At 40.2% G+C, this 21,808-nt stretch overlaps 3 protein-coding genes across 7 annotated transcripts in view; 1 reads left to right on the forward strand and 2 right to left on the reverse strand.

Moving 5' to 3' along the window:
• Positions 1–22: 22 nt before the first annotated feature.
• Positions 23–11,634, reverse strand: LOC117398884 (apolipoprotein L6-like). The gene is made up of 6 exons (XM_059012420.1): positions 11,311–11,634; positions 7,550–7,618; positions 6,589–6,660; positions 6,053–6,092; positions 2,919–2,970; positions 23–2,663 (listed from the first exon to the last, which is right to left on the reverse strand). The coding sequence occupies exons 1-6, from the start codon at positions 11,332–11,334 to the stop codon at positions 1,835–1,837; spliced, it is 1,086 nt and encodes a 361-aa protein (XP_058868403.1). The 5' UTR covers positions 11,335–11,634; the 3' UTR covers positions 23–1,834.
• Positions 11,635–15,871: 4,237 nt separating this feature from the next.
• On the forward strand, positions 15,872–18,019 carry LOC117398925 (tubulin polymerization-promoting protein family member 3-like). The gene is made up of 3 exons (XM_059012430.1): positions 15,872–16,073; positions 16,516–16,669; positions 17,611–18,019. Exons 1-3 carry the CDS (start codon positions 15,883–15,885, stop codon positions 17,803–17,805), a joined length of 540 nt encoding a protein of 179 aa, XP_058868413.1. The 5' UTR covers positions 15,872–15,882; the 3' UTR covers positions 17,806–18,019.
• A 1,025-nt stretch (positions 18,020–19,044) lies between these two features.
• Positions 19,045–21,808, reverse strand: part of LOC117398831 (rho guanine nucleotide exchange factor 40-like) — a 43,543-nt gene continuing 40,779 nt past the window's right edge. For all 5 annotated transcript variants that reach the window (XM_033997910.3, XM_033997908.3, XM_033997907.3 and 2 more), the window contains one exon: positions 19,045–21,677. Coding sequence is in view for 1 of the 5 variants with exons in the window: in XM_033997909.3 (XP_033853800.3) it covers positions 21,672–21,677 (6 nt within the window). In the remaining 4 variants the exon portion in view is untranslated. The remainder of the gene's footprint in view (positions 21,678–21,808) is intronic.

Raw genomic sequence — 21,808 nt, forward strand, 5'->3', positions numbered from 1 at the left:
ATAAAATAAACTGAAACCAGTATAAATCAATATACATTCTTTATACATTTCTAACATATAAAAAGACATAAGAAAATAAACTGTTTAGTGATGGCACATCTACATTTGCAAAAAATATCACAACAAAACAATAGTTAAAGTTAAAGATATGGTCCACTTGCAGTTTCATAGGTATCACAATTCATCTCCGAGCATCTTGTTGGCCTTTTTTTTATAGCTTCCCCACATTGTCTAGATGAAGACATAAACTCCTAGGTCTTTTTCATAGTTCCCTTCTTCAATTTCAGTATCTCCCATATGGTATTTATAATTCACATTTTTATTGCCCGCGTACAGTACCTTACATATTTCTCTATTAAATGTCATTTGCCATGTGTCTGCCCAGTTCTGAATGCTGTCTAGATCATTTTGAATGACCTTTGCTGCTGCAACAGTGTTTGTCACTCCTCCTATTTTTGTGTCTGAGGTCATTTTTTCTGAGGTCAGTCCAACACTACTTCAGATTTAACACAGAGAGAAGAACAAGCAGGCATAAATGAAAGCTGAGTAAAAATAAGTTTAGAACAGAAGTTAGGAAGCACTGTTTTACACAGAGAGTTAGAAATGCATGGAATAGCCCACCATGTGAAGAAGTAGGATCTAAAACACTGGGAACATTAAAATTAGTTCCCCACAGTAGGGGAGAATGGTGTGCTAACAAGGGACGAGCCTTGACGGTCTTTTCAGTGTAGCGTGGAGAGGGGAATAATAACGAGAGAGAAATGTCGATTCAGCACCGAGGAGGTCGGTTTATTTTCCCTTTTCTTTTCTTCCAGCAGTTTCTAAGAGTCGCAGGGCTGAGCTATTGAATATACTGTGCGTTTATTTCTCTTCAACCAGCAAGACAACTAAACACTCCCGGTCTCCCGATCCAGACAGGACTTCGGTGAGGAAGAGGAGTTGATCCCGTGGATAAACAGCAATGCTACAGCGAGAGCTACACGTCTGTTTAACACTCAAACAGCCCACCCCTCACTCTCCGAACTTCCTGTCTGGATCAGGATTCTGCAGTGTCTCTTAGTACCCAAAATACCGTGCATAAAACCAGACAGGTTTGTTTTGGTTCCATAAACTTTACAGTACCGATGTGCTCCAGTGTGTCACTGTATTCGTATAAATACATTTCTATTCAAGTCTATACAATAAATTGTGTTTCTATTTGTAATGTTTTGCCATACTGTTTTGTATGTGTTTCTTTATTAAGTGCAGCATTTATTTGAGCTGGGGTAGGGATAAAAGCGTACATGTTTCATTATTGAGAGTGGTGTTTGTTCGAGGGCAGCGTATATATACATGTGGAAATATAAAACTATATTCTGTGACTAATTTTATATAATATATATAGTGAATAAAGTGCAGGAGTTCGAACGAAGTAGGCAATGAAACGATTCATTTTGTTTGACCCATGATCAGACTCGACCAAGAGAGGAGTTTGAAGCCAAACTGGCTTGATCATTATCACATGGAAATGAAAAAGTCACTGGTCTCCGAGGTATTTCACATGCCACATAAGAGCCTTGCATCTCCAGTGGGTTCAGAGAGGGTTCAAAGAAATGCAGCCGCAAATTTCAGTACTACCCATACTGGAACTGAATCATAGAACACAGCCGTGTACCAAATGTGAAGACGCCATATCAGATTGTTTAAACTCCCATTACCCAGAAACCAAACAATGTCAGCCATATTAAATAATACGATTCAGTAACCCGGTAAATCATACAGTGTAGAATGTGCAGCGGTGGTAATAATAAAAATAAAATCAGAAAATAGATAATCGTACTAGAGTACAAGCAGCTCAGTCAGTGGGAACCTGCGTCTCTGAGAGCCCGTTGGTTGTCTGCTGAAGCTCTTCTCTTATTTTATTGAGCTCCAGCAAGCCTGCTTGCAGTTCAGAAGCCACCTCACGGATTTTAGCTGCAAACTGGGTCTTGGCTCCCTTCCGCAATTCCATCGAGTCCTTCGCGATGAAGAACATGTCTAAACCCACGGACAACCCGGACAGAACCACGGACGCCACACTGACCACTCGGACTGCAGTGGCCGCCCCTCCGGCCAGTCTGGCCAGCTGGACCACTTGGACAATCTCGTTAATTTGACCCCCGACCCTCGTCCCTTTCTGCAGCGCCCCTCCGATCTTCGGGAAAGCTTGGCTGTACATGCTGTCGTTGACCTTGGACAGATCGAACCTCTGCATGCTTTCCATGCCCTTTTCCACGAACACCAAACACTCCGAGATGTCTTTCATCTCCCTCTGGTACCCTTCGATGATCTTCTCCACTCTTTTCCGGTCAGAGGAGTTGCTGACCGTGTCTGAAATGTTGGCGGAGGCGCTGGTCACTCCCCCGGCCGTGGCGACCCCCAGCCCCACAGCGCTCACTATGATGGACGCCCCGAATGTGAAGGGAGCCAGGATGAGGCCGGCGATGACAGTCACCCCCCCGGCCGCGCTCACAGCTCCTCCGGTGATGCTGGCGATCGTCGCCTTCTTGTGAAAGCGGTCGACTCCGTCCGCGATCGCGCAGAGCTCGCTGATGTACTTCTGGAATGTTTCAAAGCGGTCCAGGAACAGCTTCATGAAGAGCCGAATGCCTTTGTACACTTTGCAAGATGTAGTGGCAATGACCCTAGGAAGAAGAAGAAGAAATACAAACAAGAACGTGTATTTGCCTATTTCATGTGTTGCCACACTTCAGTGGGCTTTCCATATCTGGATTGAGCTCCCTTGGGTGTAAGATGTGAAAACAGTGTCTCACCCCACAGGCTACAGTGTCCCATTGGACAGCAATAGATCTTTACATAATCACAACTAAACATTTTTTTAAAATCACAGTTTTAGCATCTGCACAGGTTTTAGAAGAAATATGAATATCTTATCTTACCTGGCTTGTTCTTCGTCAGTGAATTCTTCATCAGAACCCCACTCATCCCACCCTGCAGTAAATTGACCACAAAAGACCATTGAGTATAAACACTCCCCCGAACCCTCCCCCAACCCTAACCCTAACTCTAACACTCCAACTTGCATATACATGTTAATATTTGTTTATTTAGCAGACACATTTATTCAAGGCGACTTACAGAGACTAGGGTGTGTGAACTATGCATCAGCTGCAGAGTCACAACTTCGTCTCACCCGAAAGACGGAGCACAAGGAGGTTAAGTGACTTGCTCAGGGTCACACAATGAGTCAGCGGCTGAGGTGGGATTTGAACCGGGGACCTCCTGGTTACAAGCCCTTTTCTTTAACCACTGGACCACACAGCCTCTGTACTGTAACGTGAACAAGGTCTGTAATATCACCACAAGTTTACAAACAGCATAAATTACTGCTCATTATACAGGAGCGATCTGAATTTGCATCTCATTATAAATAGATTTGCAATGCTGAAAGTCAGGATCCATCTGGCAAAGATCAATGAGTGGTATAGGGCACAGAAAGAAGAACTAGGCAAATATAATAGGATCAAGCTGTGGCTTCTGCAGACTCTGACCTTGATACAACTATGGCACAGCAAAAACACATTGCATAAACAGTGCACTGCCAGAGACATTGAAATGCTTTACCATTTCAGCTACATGCCATAAAGATGACTGGCCGAGAAAGAAGGGCCGTGACTCTATTGTCGTTTTCTATACACAAATAAACTTACTTGCTTTGAAAAACGTCTTGAACGATACAAGCAGATTCTTACACTACTTGGTTTGATTGAATGAGTTGTACACAGCAAGCTTCAATATGAAAGCTGAACGTTCATTTCAATAAACAAGTTTGAATGAAAACTGGCTTCTGTTATTTTTAAATACAACTGCTTCCGATTTATACTACTGCTTAATAACAGGAACAACATTTTATTTAGAGTTTGTGTTGAACTTAAACACCTGCATGCCTGCCTGTACCCCTACCCCCACACAGGAACATTGCCCTGCTAACTTCCCCAATTCAAAAAATATATAACAACAATAATAACGGGCTGGTTCTCTCTTCCCTTTTTTCAATGAACAGAATTTAATTAATAGAGAATAAAAACAAACCAAGCTATACTATAGCCCGAATAGATTATTATTATTATTATTATTATTATTATTATTATTTGCAATCTCCACAAACTGCGGGTTATGTTGCATTCACAGCGCTGATAATGTTAGATATAGCTAGATATTACTGCAGTGCAGGCCATGGGTCAAACCAATGTTTGTATCGTTTTTTTTTTTTTGGATCAATGTCGGCCTTCTGGAGTCATCTGAATGCCTTTCCATTTTTATTTCATTTTAAACCGTTTAAATACCAAACCATAACAAAACATAGAAAAATAGTACAAATACACAGAGCAAAACAAGTGGACGGGCAAAATACTGTAGCGTGCGCGGGGGAAGGCAGCAGCGGGGCTGGTAGGTGACGTAATCACACACAAAGACATAAGCCAGATATATGCTCCTTGCAAAGGAGCCGGCTCTTTTGTACAGCGGTATCGGCGCTATGCTTTAGTGTGAGAGGTCCAGGGTTCGTGCCCGCCCTCCGCCTGCGTGTGGATTGCCTCGCTCTGTGTGATGCACCTGCCTGCGTTAACCGAGATCGCTACAATACATAGTCGTCGTCTGTTTGTTTCCATGTTTCCCTTCCATTACTCATGTGAAGTTTAAAATAAAGCACCTTTAATATATAAAAGAAAACAAACCAACATGTATTTATTGAGATTGTTATTTAATATAGACTATTAATAAATACATGTTTTTTTTTTGTGTTTATTTGATATTTTAAGATGCTTTATTTTAAGTACATGTTTAAACAGGAATTTTCACATACGAACAGCTACTTCAATCTACGCCAGTGAGCAAAATAACAAACCGAAATCCCACAAAGAAAAATGCTAATGCATCAAGGGTAAGCGTGAAACTTCGACATTATAATGAGATTCGTACATTTGCATACGAAAGTAGTTTGAAACAAACAGTCATAATTAAACTACAGGGATGAATCTAAGTGACGGGACTGAAAATGACTTAAATACGTCGCGGGTAGGTCTACGAAGTCCCAAAAACCTACGAAAAGTCAAGATTCGAAAGAAAAATCAGTGATACATAGAGCCCATCATATTTTAAAATAGGACTACGTATTTAAAAAGCACATTTGAGACGTATTTAACAAAGGGAAATCCACAACAAGTGAGAGTTATGGAAATATTATCCCTCATTGGGGATATAGTGGGGAGGTCGCACTGATGTCTGTCCGTCCGTCTGTCTGCACATACACTTCACGGATTGGTCCAGATGTCTTGAAAACCGCTTATCCTACTGTCATGAAACTTTTATTTTATTTAGCATAATCTATTGAGGATATAGGTGAGCATGTATCTGTCTGTACGTCCGTCTGTCTGTCTGTCACATTTTTCCATATATCTGCAGAACCACTTAACAAATTGTCAAACTTGCTAGTTCTTATTCTGCACTCTTCTCTACATAGTGTTGATATCACGGTCATTAACTTTTCCCTCAAACTGACGGCTCTAATTCTGAATTTACAGTTCTTAAAAATATACCACGTGTTGCTACAACTGTTTAAATAACGCACCTGTCATTTTTATTTTCATTGTTAGCTTCCTGACAACTTTTTACACTTATAACTTTAAAGTCTGTTTCAAAGCTCTTTAAAAAATGTCTGCTCTAGTGCACTATAAATCACTGCAGGAAGAGCGATTTAAAAAAAACAAAACAAAAACATAACGACAAGGCTTTTCTGTTCCGTACCACATCATGGATCGTTATCGCTGTGTTAACTGTTTCACAATGTAGGCGATAATCCCGAAACTATCAGGGCACTAGAGCGGACATTTTGCTTAGAAACAGACTTCAAAATTATAAGCATAAAAAAGTTGTCAGGATGTTAATAATGAAAAAACGTGTAAGCTATATTTTTCGGAACCCTGCAACTTACTCTTTAAATACCAAACTATCTTAGTACAGACAAGAGAAAAGTTGTAGAATGAGCAAGGGCATCAAATTAATTATAACTCACCTTTTTCATTCTGCCACCAATCTAGAAGACTGTTGGTGTCCTATTGAAGAGAACGCAGGTTTTAAATGTTACAAACCCCTGCCTTGAAGTTTAAACACATTCCTGCGGGTGCTGCCTCCATTTACCAGTAAAGATGTCTCATTTCTCAAAATCAATATGCACATTCTTCTTAACAGTAAATAAAGCAGAAAATTGTCAAAAAAGGCAAATTAGTGATTGTTTGATTTAATTGATGACTTTAATAGGCCACATGCAATTACCTTAAAATAGTAAGAGAAAAGGAACACAGAGCCGTAAATGGTAAAATGCATGAAACTTTCTATTAGTTGTTTAAGATGCCTAATTAAAGCACAAAGTGGTCTAACATTTTCACACGAGTGCCTGTTGTTTCTGTATCACTGATTACTGACCACAGATTTAAACTCTCACTCACACCCTGAGGTTTTCATGCAAACTTTTCAAACACATGATGCTTAATTTTGTTTATTTAATTTAAATTGAACACCCTTAGATCTCTATCTTAAACGAAGGCATACCTCATCATTCACCAGGGAAGCTTTGTCATTTAAAAGGTCTTCATTCTCTCCACACTCCAAAGGGCTCTTGTCCTAACAAAAGAAATCAAATGGGAACATCTTGGTGTCAGTTACAGGCGATGCTATTATTATTTATTATTATTATTTATTTCTTAGCAGACGCCCTTATCCAGGGCGACTTACAAGATATCACATTATTTTTACATACAATTACCCATGTATGCAGTTGGGTTTTTACTGGAACAATCTAGGTAAAGTACCTTGCTCAAGGGTACAGCAGCACTGGGGATTGAACCCACGACCCTCCGGTCAAGAGTCCAGAGCCCTAACCACTACTCCACACTGATGCTAATTCACTAAACTCTCACAGTTAACATGAAATGCAAGATTGGCAACAAAAATCGGGTTCATCAGAAGTTTGTTTGTGCCAGAAAAGTAAGAATGTTTTTAAACCTCACTTAGTGAACAGATTATTCCTGTTTTGCACTTTAATTACCTACTTGGGTCTGAAGTGTGCAGTTTTGAAAGAAACACACATCATAGTAAACATGCCATTCTCGTTTAAAACATGATATCTGGTTCTACACCAGGTTCAAGAAGAGTTCTCAGTTTCTTTCTCTCAAGAAATGTGTTACACTTGCACTTCCTAGTTCCAAAGCAACTTTCTAAATGAAATGCATGTCAGTCAAAAGGGGAAGCAGCTGGTTGGTTAATGTCAGGGAAGAAGCTGTTGAAGGGGTGGGGACAATTTCATCATGCAGGGGAAATGACTAAGGAAGTGCAACGCTATCTGAAAGCATGGCTTGCAAACCAAGATTTGTTTTAACCTCATGTGGTATCACATTTAAAAATAAGAATCTGTGCTTCCTATAGCACGTGCTTTTTTCAAAACTGCACATTTGAGACCTATTTAAATAAAGGATGTGCACAGCAGGTATTGTTTCTTTAGCTCTGTACTCACAGCGAGGCTCTCGTTGCTGTCCACTGGCTCCTCGTTCTTTTTCCCACCCAGCTGCATTCGGATCTTGTCCTGGGAAAAAAAGGGATTAAAAACATACGAAAATTAAAGGCATGACTGCATGACTTATCCTGCACACCACGCGGCCGTGCCTTTACCAGGGGAGTCACTATTTTTAGCAGTCCTGCCTTATCTTAGCACCGTATGTCATCGCAGATCATGTTGGAACCTCCCAGGACTCCTAGGTCCCAGCTTGAGGTTGTGTAGAAATAAATTTATTTAAAAAAGTCCTATTTTCATGTCTGCTCAATAAAGGAGTTTATTCTTCAGCTTGACAAAAAAAAAAAGGCGGGATTGAAAGGGTTAAACAAAATTTTAAAAACCCACTGCACTATGAACAACTACAAAAAGAACAGAAAGATAACGGGAAGTGAAATTTCAAGCCAATTGCTCTTTCGATCCATCACAAGCCAGCCCATGTTGAAATGCTCAGCTCTGCAGGTGTTTCCTGTTAAAAATCCCCTTCTATTTCAACGTCTGTTTCGCTTCCCTGTGTAAAGGAGAGTTTGCAGATCACATTCACTGCAGGTCGCAGCCTGCCTGTTTACTTCACAGTAAACCAGGGAAGAATATAGATTAACATTTTGACTAGTATCTTAATAACTGTACACTGGTGAAAACGCTAGCCGAATCTGCGTGCCAGTTATGTAAAAACATGCTGGTCTACTTGAAGTTTTGCTGCCTTGTAATAAGTAAAATGTGCATCTTCAGTGTGCAATAAGAACTCAAGATTATTTATAAGTTCTTAACAGTTATTTATTTAATAGCTTTTAATGACTGTGTTATTGATTATTATCAATATAGTCCATTATCTTGGATTTTGAAGTGTGTAATGCGCCAGTGGAAAAGGGGCAAGAGAGTGGTGAGGGGATGCAATGGGTTATCTAGTCATGTTGTTGAAGGAGACTCTTCTTCACACAGAGAGTGGTGAGGGGATGCAATGGGTTACCTAGTCATGTTGTTGAAGGAGACTCTTCTTCACACAGAGAGTGGTGAGGGGATGCAATGGGTTACCTAGTCATGTTGTTGAAGGAGACTCTTCTTCACACAGAGAGTGGTGAGGGGATGCAATGGGTTATCTAGTCATGTTGTCGAGGCAGAATCACTGGGATCCATTAAGACTCAACAAAGTTCTGAAATCAATCAGCTACTGGGAACCAGATGAGCGTAGATGGGCCAGATGGCCTCCTTTCTTTAGTAAATTATTTTCTCATGACACCAATCCTCTCAGAAAACCTGCCTGTCCTGGTTTCCAGGCGTACCTTGACCCAAGTGCTTTTATTTCAGTTTTGAATTCAAAAGCGTATGAAATGACATCTAAAGCAGCCTGGCAATGAGACAACAAAACAACAGCACAAAAAGTCTTTCAGGTAAGGTTATCTGTTCAAAATGAAAAAAGAATGGGAGTGTTTTTTCTTTTACTAGACCACTTACTGTTATTAATACAGCTGTGTTAAGATAAAGACAGCATTGTCTCCATAAACAGAAACATAGAAGGTAAATGCACTGAAGCAGGAGGCGATTAGGGAGGAGTCAGCTGACTAAGCAGTGTTCTCGCTTGTTTGATACGTCACAAGATCCTTTAATCCCGTCTGCTTGGTGGTATAAAAAATGTCTGTGGACGAGGTGAAACTGCAGCGCTGGGTTTATATCATGTAGTGAATACTAGCTCTTTTTACTGGACTGTTCCACAGTTCTGCGCACTCCACTTCAAGGCGGTGTTGCCTGTCCAGTCTGTTTACAGAGCTCCTTGGTCACTAGTCTAGGAGCTAACCTGGCATTGCCTACAGCAACAGGAAGTTGTATAACATCACAAGCCCAGCTCTGCAGTTCAAGAAGCAAAATAAATACGTAAAAAATGTAAAAAGAAAAAGAAATAGACTGTGTAATTGTTATACGCCGCTTGAAACATTTTAGCAGGAAATTATATAAACAAATGCGGTTATATTTTCAGCATGGGCTATAATATATATATATATACAGTACTGTGCAAAAGTTTTAGGCAGGTGTGAAAAAATGCTGTAAAGTAAGAATGCTTTCAAAAATAGACATGTTAATAGTTTATATTTATCAATTAACAAAATGCAAAGTGAGTGAACAGAAGAAAAATCTAAATCAAATCCATATTTGGTGTGACCACCCTTTGCCTTCGAAACTGCATCAATTCTTCTAGGTACACTTGCACACAGTTTTTGAAGGAACTCGGCAGGTAGGTTGGCCCAAACATCTTGGAGAACTAACCACAGTTCTTCTGTGGATTTAGGCAGCCTCAGTTGCTTCTCTCTCTTCATGTAATCCCAGACAGACTCGATGATGTTGAGATCAGGGCTCTGTGGGGGCCATACCATCACTTCCAGGACTCCTTGTTCTTCTTTACGCTGAAGATAGTTCTTAATGACTTTCACTGTATGTTTGGGGTCGTTGTCATGCTGCAGAATAAATTTGGGGCCAATCAGATGCCTGTCCCCCGGACAGTAGATGGGTGTACCAGGGTCCCACTGTTTTCTGCCAATTCTGAGCTGATGGCACTACTGGACATCTTCCGATTGCGAAGGGAAGTAAGCATGATGTGTCTTTCATCTGCTGCAGTAAGTTTCCTTGGCCGACCAGTGCGTCTATGGTCCTCAACGTTGCCCGTTTCATTGTGCTTCTTCAAAAGAGCTTGGACAGCACATCTGGAAACCCCTGTCTGCCTTGAAATTTCTGCCTGGGAGAGACCTTGCTGATGCAGTATAACTACCTTGTGTCTTGTTGCTGTGCTCAGTCTTGCCATGGTGTATGACTTTTGACAGTAAACTGTCTTCAGCAACCTCACCTTGTTAGCTGAGTTTGGCTGTTCCTCACCCAGTTTTATTCCTCCTCCACAGCTGTTTCTGTTTCAGTTAATGATTGTGTTTCAACCTACATATTGAATTGATGATCATTAGCACCTGTTTGGTATAATTGTTTAATCATACACCTGACTATATGCCTACAGAATCCCTGACTTTGTGCAAGTGTACCTAGAAGAACTGATGCTGTTTTGAAGGCAAAGGGTGGTCACACCAAATATGGATTTGATTTAGATTTTTCTTCTGTTCACTCACTTTGCATTTTGTTAATTGATAAATATAATCTATTAACATGTCTATTTTTGAAAGCATTCTTACTTTACAGCATTTTTTCACACCTGCCTAAAACTTTTGCACAGTACTGTGTATATATATATATATATATATATATATATATATATATATATATATATATATATATATATATATATATATGTGTGTGTGTGTGTGTATTAAAGTGAAGTACTAACGCTTGGATTTATGAATAACCCAACTATCTTCATATTTATACTTCTAACGCTCTTGTCTTTTTCTTATTTAATTTTTATTTAAATCACACACGAACTAAAAAAAAGTGAGTTAAATAAAGTTTGGCATTCATAAAAGCTTACAACAATACTGACTTTTGTAATAATTTAGCGGATAGAACACAAAAAAAACACACAAAAAGAGCATGTCCTCAAATTGTATACAAATGAACACAAGACAGGGCATACACTGATGTTTACGTTACAATGTCGGTATAATTAAATATATATATATAAACACAAAACAAACCATATATCTATAATCAAACACACACACAAAACAGAAATTCTGCGTATAGCCTACATCAGAAAGAACAAAAAAGAAAAAATAAACACAAGTACTTACTTTGACCTTTGCACAAGTTTGCATTGTAGTTAAACTTTCTCAAAGAAGCTCGGTGCTTGTTTTGTTTCACAGCAACTCAACACTGTATCGCAGAAACTTCGTGTCGCGTCGTTACCACTGTTAGCACTTTTGTGGGAAGGGAAAGTTTTTTTTTTTGTCTTCCTAGAGGAAGCTGATAATATTAATTTAAAAAAAAACCATTTTCTTAGTTCCTGCGAGCTAGAAAGGGCGTGTTTTTCGACGTAGTGGAATGTTTTGCATGGGCATCGTTTTTGTGAGTGTTGTATCACGTGAGATTCAAGTGTTTAAGCACAGTGTAAAGCAGAAGCGAAGTGTTTGTTTGGATATGCTTTAAGTCTGGTGGTAGCTTCTTACAGTCACACCGTGTTGCATCGTTAAAGTTTCGGGTTACCTGATTACCAGTGTGAAAAACTGGGACATTATTTACACTAGAACTGTACTTGGACAAATACATTATGCTGATAACATTGTACAGAAAACACCCACAGCACAGCTTGTCAACCCGTTTCCTTTGTATAGCAATGCTATATGCTATAGCATATAGGGCCGCTTTGAGAGCCTTCACGGGCCCAGGGGAAGGAGTGGTATGTGTGCAGGGCTGAGGTCTGGCGCAGTTACTTTATGTAATTTTTTTTTTTTTTTACATTTTGAAATGTTCAGTATTGATTGACCAGAATTATTATTATTATTATTATTATTATTATTATTATTATTATTATTATTATTATTATTATTAGCCTTCTCCAGGGCCCACTTCTGGGGCAGCAGGTTAATTTACCATGTTTTTTTGTTTTTTTTTAACATGCTTTACCAGACCTCTCTGTGATTTGCAAAGCTTCCCTATGCTTTACCAGACCTCTCTGTGCTTTACAATGCTTCCCTATGCTTTACCAGACCTCTCTGTGCTTTACAATGCTTCCCTATGCTTTACTAGACCTCTCTGTGCTTTACAATGCTTCCCTATGCTTTACCAGACCTCTCTGTGCTTTACAATGCTTCCCTATGCTTTACCAGACCTCTCTGTGCTTTACAGTGCTTCCCTATGCTTTACCAGACCTCTCTGTGCTTTACAATGCTTCCCTATGCTTTACTAGACCTCTCTGTGCTTTACAATGCTTCCCTATGCTTTACCAGACCTCTCTGTGCTTTACAATGCTTCCCTATGCTTTACCAGACCTCTCTGTGCTTTACAGTGCTTCCCTATGCTTTACCAGACCTCTCTGTGCTTTACAATGCTTCCCTATGCTTTACCAGACCTCTCTGTGCTTTACAATGCTTCCCTATGCTTTACCAGACCTCTCTGTGCTTTACAATGCTTCCCTATGCTTTACTAGACCTCTCTGTGCTTTACAATGCTTCCCTATGCTTTACCAGACCTCTCTGTGCTTTACAATGCTTCCCTATGCTTTACCAGACCTCTCTGTGCTTTACAGTGCTTCCCTATGCTTTACCAGACCTCTCTGTGCTTTACAATGCTTCCCTATGCTTTACCAGACCTCTCTGTACTTTACAATGCTTCCCTATGCTTTACCAGACCTCTCTGTGCTTTAAAATGCTTCCCTATGCTTTACCACACCTCCCTGTGCTTTACAATGCTTCCCTATGCTTTACCACACCTCTCTGTGCTTTACAATGCTTCCCTATGCTTTACCAGTCCTCTCTGTGCTTTACAATGCTTCCCTATGCTTTACCAGACCTCTCTGTGCTTTACAATGCTTCCCTATGCTTTACCAGTCCTCTCTGTGCTTTACAATGCTTCCCTATGCTTTACCACACCTCTCTGTGCTTTACAATGCTTCCCTATGCTTTACCACACCTCTCTGTGCTTTACAATGCTTCCCTATGCTTTACCATGCTGTCACTGTGCTGTGTTATACTTATGCTTTCACTGTGGGAAGCTTTTATAAGGGTAGCTTGGCTGACTTCAAAAAAACCAAAAACACAGTGTGCAGCTGGTTGGCTGCGTGACAGAAAAAAAAAAAAAAGTTTTTTGTGCAACTGTATTTTAAAAACCTCAATGCTTTTCAGTGGTTACAGTGAACCAACAAAGGCAAATTAGTGTTTTCCCGACACCATGCTTTATTAAGGCATTGGTGAACAACAGCACTGGCTTGCAAACTAGTCATTCTTTTATACCTCCAAAAACAGCTATGTGGCAGAGCAGAAACCCTGCTGCTGTAAATAGTGTGGGTGTGGAAATGTAGGATTGGCAGGGATGAGGTAATTGATGCTGATTGGGGCGTGGCCACATGTATCTGTCTGTGTGTGTGTGTGTGTGTGTGTGTGTGTGTACGTGCCATGTGCTGTTGGAAGTGAGATAATGCCCCCTGTGACCCAGAGCGGGACACCACACTGTCACAGGCTAACATAAAATAAAGGCACCAGCCGTTAGACATGCGATATCTGCAAAACAGGCCAAGTTATATACCAAGCCCTGTAAAGATGGAATGTTATAAAAAAAAAATTTTAAAAACCTGAAAATAAAATGCCTTGACTGCAGTACATTGAGTCTTCAGTTTGGAAGCTGAACTGCTGAGCTTGTGTGTTCCATTGTGCTGGCTGGACAGCTGTCTAGCACTCTCTTTAATTAGTGCAATGCAGCAAAACACAGAGCCAAAATAACCAATCAGAAAAGCCCTTTCACGTATAGTTACTTTTGCTGGTTCACGTCAACATTTTTCTCAGCTGACTTCTGTGCTTTCACATTGAAACAACCCGAACCAAACTCAGTCCTTTTGCTGAAACGGACTGAGACTCCGTTCGGTTCTATTGAAACGAACTCGGAAAGGGACTGAGTTCTTTTGGAGCATGCACATACGCCTCCAAAACAAATTGAACCGCACTCAGCCCAAATGATCCAAGTGGGAATGCACCCTAAAGTGCCCTCGCAGAATATCATTTTGAAAATGATTTAGAACCATAATGAGCAAACATCAAACAGAACGTTTGGTTATATTGTCAAAAGCATAGAGTACAAATGAAATGAGGCTATGATGAGGTTGTGTAATGCTCTGGTGAGACCACACTTAGAATACTGTGTCCAGTTCTGGTCACCACAGCACCAAAGGGACCTTGTGGTCTTGAAGAGAGTCCAACGATGAGCAACCCGACTAATCCTAATAAGGAGACAATGTACACAGAGAGTGGTAAAGCAGATTCACTGGGATCCTTTAAGACCCAACTTGACAAGGTTTTGAGATCTATCAGCTTCTGGGAACCGGAGGGGTATAGATGGAATTTTTGTATGTTTCATGAATAAAATGTCACTCCCCTGCTGCATGTCCACTCCATTCATTGATGGGTTCTTAATTCAAGTTGCAAAATTCTATCATTTTAAATAAACCAGTGTTGTCATTATTAATTTGCATTGACATTTCAAAATTCAACTCAGACTGTGAAGTAATATATTCAGTTTTTTTTTAATCTGTTGCTGTTCAGTGTTCTACATATACGTCCTGCTTACTTTACATACCTAAATAAAAAATGGATAATACAGCATCATAAAAAAACAGGGGAATATATCATTTCAAAATGTTGCCCTAATTGAGTACCACACACACACACACACACACACACATATGCATTATTAAATTGAAACGTGAGAGAGTGGATTGAGACAAGGAGGATAAGCACAAAGAAAAGGAGAGAGAGAGAGAGAGAGAGAGAGAGAGAGAAAAAGAAGGGGGGAGAGACCGACATCATTTAGTGCTGGGTAGTACCGTCCTCCATTCTCCTTTATGTGCGTAAGCAGACAAAAGCATCGCTACAACAGAACACACAGCGCATCCCTGACTGACTGCTGGAGAGAGCGAGTCTGAGACTGATACACACACACACACACACACACACACACACACACAAGGTAAGCTCTGAATTCAAGACATTGTTAAGAATATATCCGTTTATTATTATTATTATTATTATTATTATTATTATTATTATTATTATTATTATTATTGCATTATTTTATCCAAGTATTCTAAGCATAACTTGCAGTTTTCAAAATTGTATCTGACAAATAAGAAATAATTATGGTAAAATTATCTTTTTTTCTTTTACAAAACATTTATGAAACCATTGTACAGGCTCATTTACTTTTCAAGATGTATTCAAATAATTCTTACACTGCTGCGTAGTGGGGTTTCTGAAGGTTAATTACTTTTAAGAAGTATTTGTTGGCTGGTATTAAGTAAATCAAAACACACCTATTTATAAATGTGTTGATTTCACCTTTACAATTGAGTGTCAATCAATGGTAGTTAACTCCCTCAATGAGAGTTTTTAAAAGCCGATTGGATATACATTTTCCTCTCATCCAGGGCGCTGACATTTTTACTGCTCTACTGTGACTGTCTCACAATGAAAAGATGTTGTATACCTAGCAAATGCAATCAAAACATACCCGTGACATTCTGTTAAACCTAACACTGTGGAAACCGAGATATGAGCTCTGATGAATTGATTATAAGCAAACGTAAAGAGTAAAAGTTTGCGAATACAGCCTTGTGTTCACGGACTCTCTCCTCCCTCCCGCAGATCGACACTGGGAAGATGGCAGAAGGTGCAGTGGACTTGACTGAACTGGTAAAGTCCTTCAAGAAGTTTGCAGTCCATGGAGATACCAAGGCCAGCGGTCAGGAGATGACCGGGAAGAACTTTGTCAAGCTGTGCAAGGACTGCCGTGTCATCGACGGAAAAAACATCACCAGCACCGACGTGGACATAGTCTTCACCAAAGTCAAGTAAGAAACAGCGAGAACCTCAGACCTTATTCATTATTGCATCAGCCGATTCTGCCTGAACCAGTGGGACCCACAGGAAATCTATATAATGGATATCCACCTAGTGGCAGACGAGGTATAGCAGGCAGTAAGATTGTAATTCTTTTTCGTAACATTGTGTCTCCTGTTATTGTGTAGTTACTTAGTAAATACATGTGTGTACTTACACATAATTACAATGTTATTATACATAGGTAACTACACCTGACTTTAAACCTAACCTAACCCTTTTCTGGTACAATTGTGTACTTTCATATTTCATGCAAAAAGATTGACATAATAAGTACATTAACGATGCATAATAACATTGTAATTACATATGTATTTACTAAGTAGTAACTACTATCTAAATACAAAGTAATTTTACCATTTTTTATGTTCCTTTGTTCTATTCCTGTTGCAGGTCCAAGTCAGCCAGAGTGATGAACTTTGAACAGTTCAAGCAGGCTCTGAAGGAGCTCGCTCTCAAGAGATTCAAAGGGAAGGGTGAGGAGGAGGCACTGCAGGAAACCTATCGTCTGGTAGCGGGCAAGGAGCCAGCTAACATCGGGGTGACCGTGAGTGCATCGTCTCTCCTGAGCCGTTCCTATTTCACAAGCCCACCCACCAATTATTTCACACCTCCGACTGTCTCCCCAATTTAGAATGTTGAACTGTTTATTTCCCCTTACCGCAGCAATTCCCCACACAACTATTCCCCCACACAGCTGCTCAGGAGAACTGAAGGTTCAGTGGGCGTCCTCTGATCCCACGACCAAGCCAGCTTCCTCTTCTACACCCAGGAACTCGAGAGCGGATGTCAGCGAGCTACCGCCCTCTGGAGGACAAAGGCCAGCCCTGCAGGTGTCCGCTCCGAGCTCACTGGGCGCCTGGCCTCCCTAATCCACAGTCATACCAGAATAGGGTTAGGAAGGCGAGCAGTCTATCTCCACTTCATTTCCACATGTTTCCTGTGGTCCTGGTTTCTGTACTGCACTTAACCCTTTGTGGTCCATTGAATCCAGTGCCTGTCAGCTTTGATTCATTTTACATGCTTTTTAAGTAATAACAGGTTTAAAAGGCACTGCATATTAACATGACACTCTGCACCGCATCTGCAGCCCCGCCCCACCAGGTGTTCACTGTATTTATCACATACCTCTTCTGAGTCGTACGTACTGATAAATCATCTCCTGATCACTTGATTGATCGCAAAACCCCTCAATAATGCTATCCAAGTCATTATTTTATTCCTGTAACATCTGAAAAAACTTGGGCAAATGTGGAAGCAGCTATCTTGGTGGTGTATGTCTGTGTTGCGTCTGTGGTGAAGGGACTATGTGTTTTGCTGAGATCCACCTCAAAGCTTTTCTTCAGAGAATAAATGGCTAGGGGCCCTTTCTGATGATGTCAGACAGCATTGGTTCAGGTTAACCATGTCAAGTCGTGTTATGATTTAAGGAGTTTTTATTATGTTTTTGAGGTCCTGCGTTCGGATTGTTACCTGATTATTTTTCAGAAAACAGCAAAGGCAGGCGCAGTGGACAGACTGACCGACACGACCAAGTTCACCGGCGCTCACAAGGAACGTTTCGACGACACGGGGAAGGGGCGTGGCCGGGCGGGGAGAGAGGAACTCCCGGACACCAGCGGTTACGTGGGGGCATACAAGGGAGCGGGGACCTATGAGGGGAAAGTCAAGGATAACCAGTGAGAAAGACAGCGCCCCCTGCTGCCGGCCTCCGCAACTGCTACGGAAAACACCAAAATAGTAGACGCTGTATAACGTTAGTGTTTACTTCTTTATTAGTTAGTTGTTTAAAGTTAGAAATCCATTTCTTCCAACAATATTTCTCTTGCACTTTGCACAGCATCTTGATTTCGTTTGTGACTTCTGATATGCTGTATAAATACACTGCAACTACTAATACTGTACATTGTGATTGTTAAGCAAGCAGCTCCAAGCTGAAAATGTATTGCCATTCCAGTCTCATGCATTCATTCAATGTTAACCCAAGCCGCCCCCCCAGCACCCCCCCCTCCCCTCCCCCGTGTCATGTCTCTTACTGTATGCCTTAAGCTTTTGTTTTTTATTATAGTCAGTTTTTTTACAATGTGTTTTTAGTTGTCGTGGTATGTCGTTATGGATGTAAGCATTGTGTATTTATTAATGTTGTATTTATCGTGTTATTATGTTTTAGGGTTAATGTCACTATGATTTGTAAACAGTGCCTTCACATATCATATTTATATCTATCTATCTATCTGTCTATCTATTGATCTATCTATCTATATTTAAATTTATTTGATGGTGTTTGCAGTCATTCTTTGCAGTTCTGTGTAGTTTATATATATGTGTGTCGATAGATAGAGAGATAGAGATAGAGATAGAGATAGAGAGTTCTCCTTTATCTAGTCCCATCTGCTCATTAAATATAGACAGAGTGTACCAGGTGGGGCTAACAGATTTGGTTACAACCTGATTTGAATTAGGAAGGCTGTTCAGTCCCAGCCCAGGATTCTCCACACAATGCAAAAAACATCAAATATAATGTAAAACAAATTATCCATGTTTCCAAGGAGCTTTTAACCCTTTCGGTGCCACTGCAGCTCAACTGCTGCTGACCCTGCAATGCGTTATATTCAGAAAACCACCAACACAGTACTAAAGCTGAAGAAAAGCAGGCTCTGTTTTATACTGACGCTTGAGTCACTCTCAAATGTATTTGAAGAAGAAACCGCTTGAAAAGCTGCTCAATTCCTTGGGTACCACACTGCCCGATCCACACTTTTGCAGGAGGTACAAATGGAATCCATTTGCTTTTCAAAATGCCATACGAAAGAGAGAAATGAGATGTCTGAATAGTGGACGGTCCTTCGTGTTGAGGATCGCTGTTTAAGAGACACCGAAGCTGCCTTTAATGATAAATAAAAACACAAAAACACACAGCACTGCAGTATGTAAGATTTAAATATATTTGCATATACAATTATTATAGTTTTACATAGATTGCATTATTCTCTGTATAAAGTCTAGTTTCGACATGATTCCAGTAATAAACCATTTTAGGAAAAAAACAACACACAAAAAAAAAGCCACAAGCAACATGATTATAATAATATAAAGATAATACATTACAAAGGAGTGGGTTTACATTAGTGTGTTTTAGATTGCTACTGTGCACTTTAGTATATAGATTATATTGCAGTGATCAGTGCAAGTTTACATTATCGCTAGTACTGTATATTAAGCACTTCTAAACAGTGGCTGGTGTTTAGAACATACATTACCAATAGGTCTCCTATACTGTACTGGATGTATACAATACTAAAATAAACTTAAATAATTCAATGAAAGACATTTCGACAAGAAGTCTTTCTCAATGTCTTCAATGAAGTTGTTTGTCATTCAATTTGCTTCTTGCACTGTTTCAAAACGTGGCACTAATGAGCTATTTAGTGATTTATAGTTATGACTGTGCTGCAGTGTTCAAAAGTTTGGAAACAGCAAATGATTTAAGGCAAGACTAGGGATTGTAGTGCCCCTGCCTCCTCACTCAGACCCCTTACTTACTAAATACCCTGGTATCTCTGAATAGATCATCGTCTTCTCTTTACAAATATGCAAAATATTTTAATGAACCAGACATCTCACATATATTAGTCTATTAGTCTTCATTTCACCCTCAAAGACAGGTTTCGTGCTCAGGACTGCCATGGAAAACCCTACATTGAATATTGTCCCAGACTTGGTGGTCACCCACTCAGAAAAATCATTTTTTGTGTTCGTAAATTAAGCATATTTATGGTACCACTGTACTTGTGAGACAGATTGCTCATAAAATCCTTAGCATATTTTTTAAAGTGGAGAAAATGGTCTATTCCGAGATACCAAGATATTTAGTGAGCAAGTAGTGGGACGTTCTCCAGCAACAAACTCCCCATGCCTGTTGTGCTGCTTTCCTAGAAAAAGGAGAACATTTCGGAGGACCATTCTACTTGTGAGATGTGTGGCTCATTAAAATATTTAGCATATTTTTAGAGGAGGCGATTATCTATTCAGAGATACCAGGGTATTTAGTAAGTAAGGGGTCTGAGTGAGGCGACAGGGGCACTACAATCCTCACCCCTAGTCTTGCTGTAATTCAGTTGTGGTCTGTAAACTCTTAAACACTAATGTATATATTGCTCAGGAAGCATGTTTTTCCAACTAGAACTCAAACCCCCTTCCTGCAATGGGGAGAGACCAGCCTGGCAAAGCGTGAAAGAGACCTGCATACAAATACAAGTTCAACGTAATGTATGCTTCTTTCATTAAAGAACATGTGATTGTAATACATATTAGATAAGAGTTACTGGAAGTATTTTGTCAGCTATATTTGAAAAGCTTGCATGTGCATCAGCCTGTCCTGTAATGTCTTGATTTATCTAAAAAAAACAAACTGCAAAACTCACAGCCATTGTGTTGCTGTCAGTCTGTCTGTAGTTCTTTAAAAGTATGTGGATAGCCATTCCCAATGTTGCAGGAGCTTTGAACCCATAGTCATCAAAAAGCTCTGAGAATGAAGGCAAACTGAAATCCTCAGATGAAACCCTGTACAAGTAACAAAACCGAGACTCTTACTAATTCTAAAATTATTGCTATATTTGAAAATGTCCAGTTTTGATAAAGTCCACGTATGAGAGCCAAACATGGAAACCCACACAGTATAGGAATATATATGCATATAGTATATCATTATTACACTATAAGTCTTGGTTAATACCTCAGAGATATAAATACTTAGTCCACAGAATTCCACTTTATGTTAACTATAGAAAATCATATTTTATAAATACGCACAATGACCCAGCCTATATGTCGTACCCTCTAAGTTCAGCATTTAAACCACAGTAATATTATTGCATCCTGGGTCGTTTACAGTTCGGATCCTTCTGCTGTGTTTTGGACATTCCAGTTGCTTTGGGGGTATCTAATAATCGTGCAGACAGGTGCCTGGGTTAGCAGACATCTGCTGAACATTGCCTTCGTGGCACAGTGCAAATGCAAGGCTTATTTGTTTTCTGAAGTTCTATAAACCAGCACTCAAGGATAAACAGCCACGTGAAAGGGTCGAGATGTTCAGTCCCTGTTGAAATACTCGCTCTTATGGAGTTCAGACACATGGGAAGTGTGGTACTGCTCCTGGGTACTTCCGAATTGTGGTTGACATTCCTGTTGCATTCTGGGTACCTATGTTGCGTTATGAGCTTCCCAGTTTCATTCTGGGAATTCCCATTGTATTGTGGGCCTTCCAGTTGCATTCTGGGTATATATGTTGTGGGCTTTACAGGTCAATTATGGGTACCTCTGTTGTATTGTGGGCCTTCCCGTTGCATTCTGGGTACTTATGTTGTGTTGTGAGCATCCCCGTTGCATTCTGGGTATATATGTTGTGTTGTGGGCTTTCCAGTTGCATTCTGGGTACCAAATGTTGTGTTATGGACATTCCAGTTGAACTGTAGGTAACTGTCTGGCATACGCACACTCCAGATGCATTGTGGGTGTACTTGTGCTGTGTTCTCTTTGTGGATAGTCGGTTAGTTCTGAAAAAGAGAATTACAGTTATACTGTACATATTACAATATTCACACTCCTTTCCTTTATGGGAAGCAAGGGGGTGTGGGGGGTTACTGAAAGGCACAGGGAAATGGGCAGGGCTTGATGGATCGAGAGA

The sequence above is a fragment of the Acipenser ruthenus genome, chromosome 44 (genome assembly GCF_902713425.1).
Source record: "Acipenser ruthenus chromosome 44, fAciRut3.2 maternal haplotype, whole genome shotgun sequence".
NCBI classification, from domain to species: domain Eukaryota; kingdom Metazoa; phylum Chordata; class Actinopteri; order Acipenseriformes; family Acipenseridae; genus Acipenser; species Acipenser ruthenus.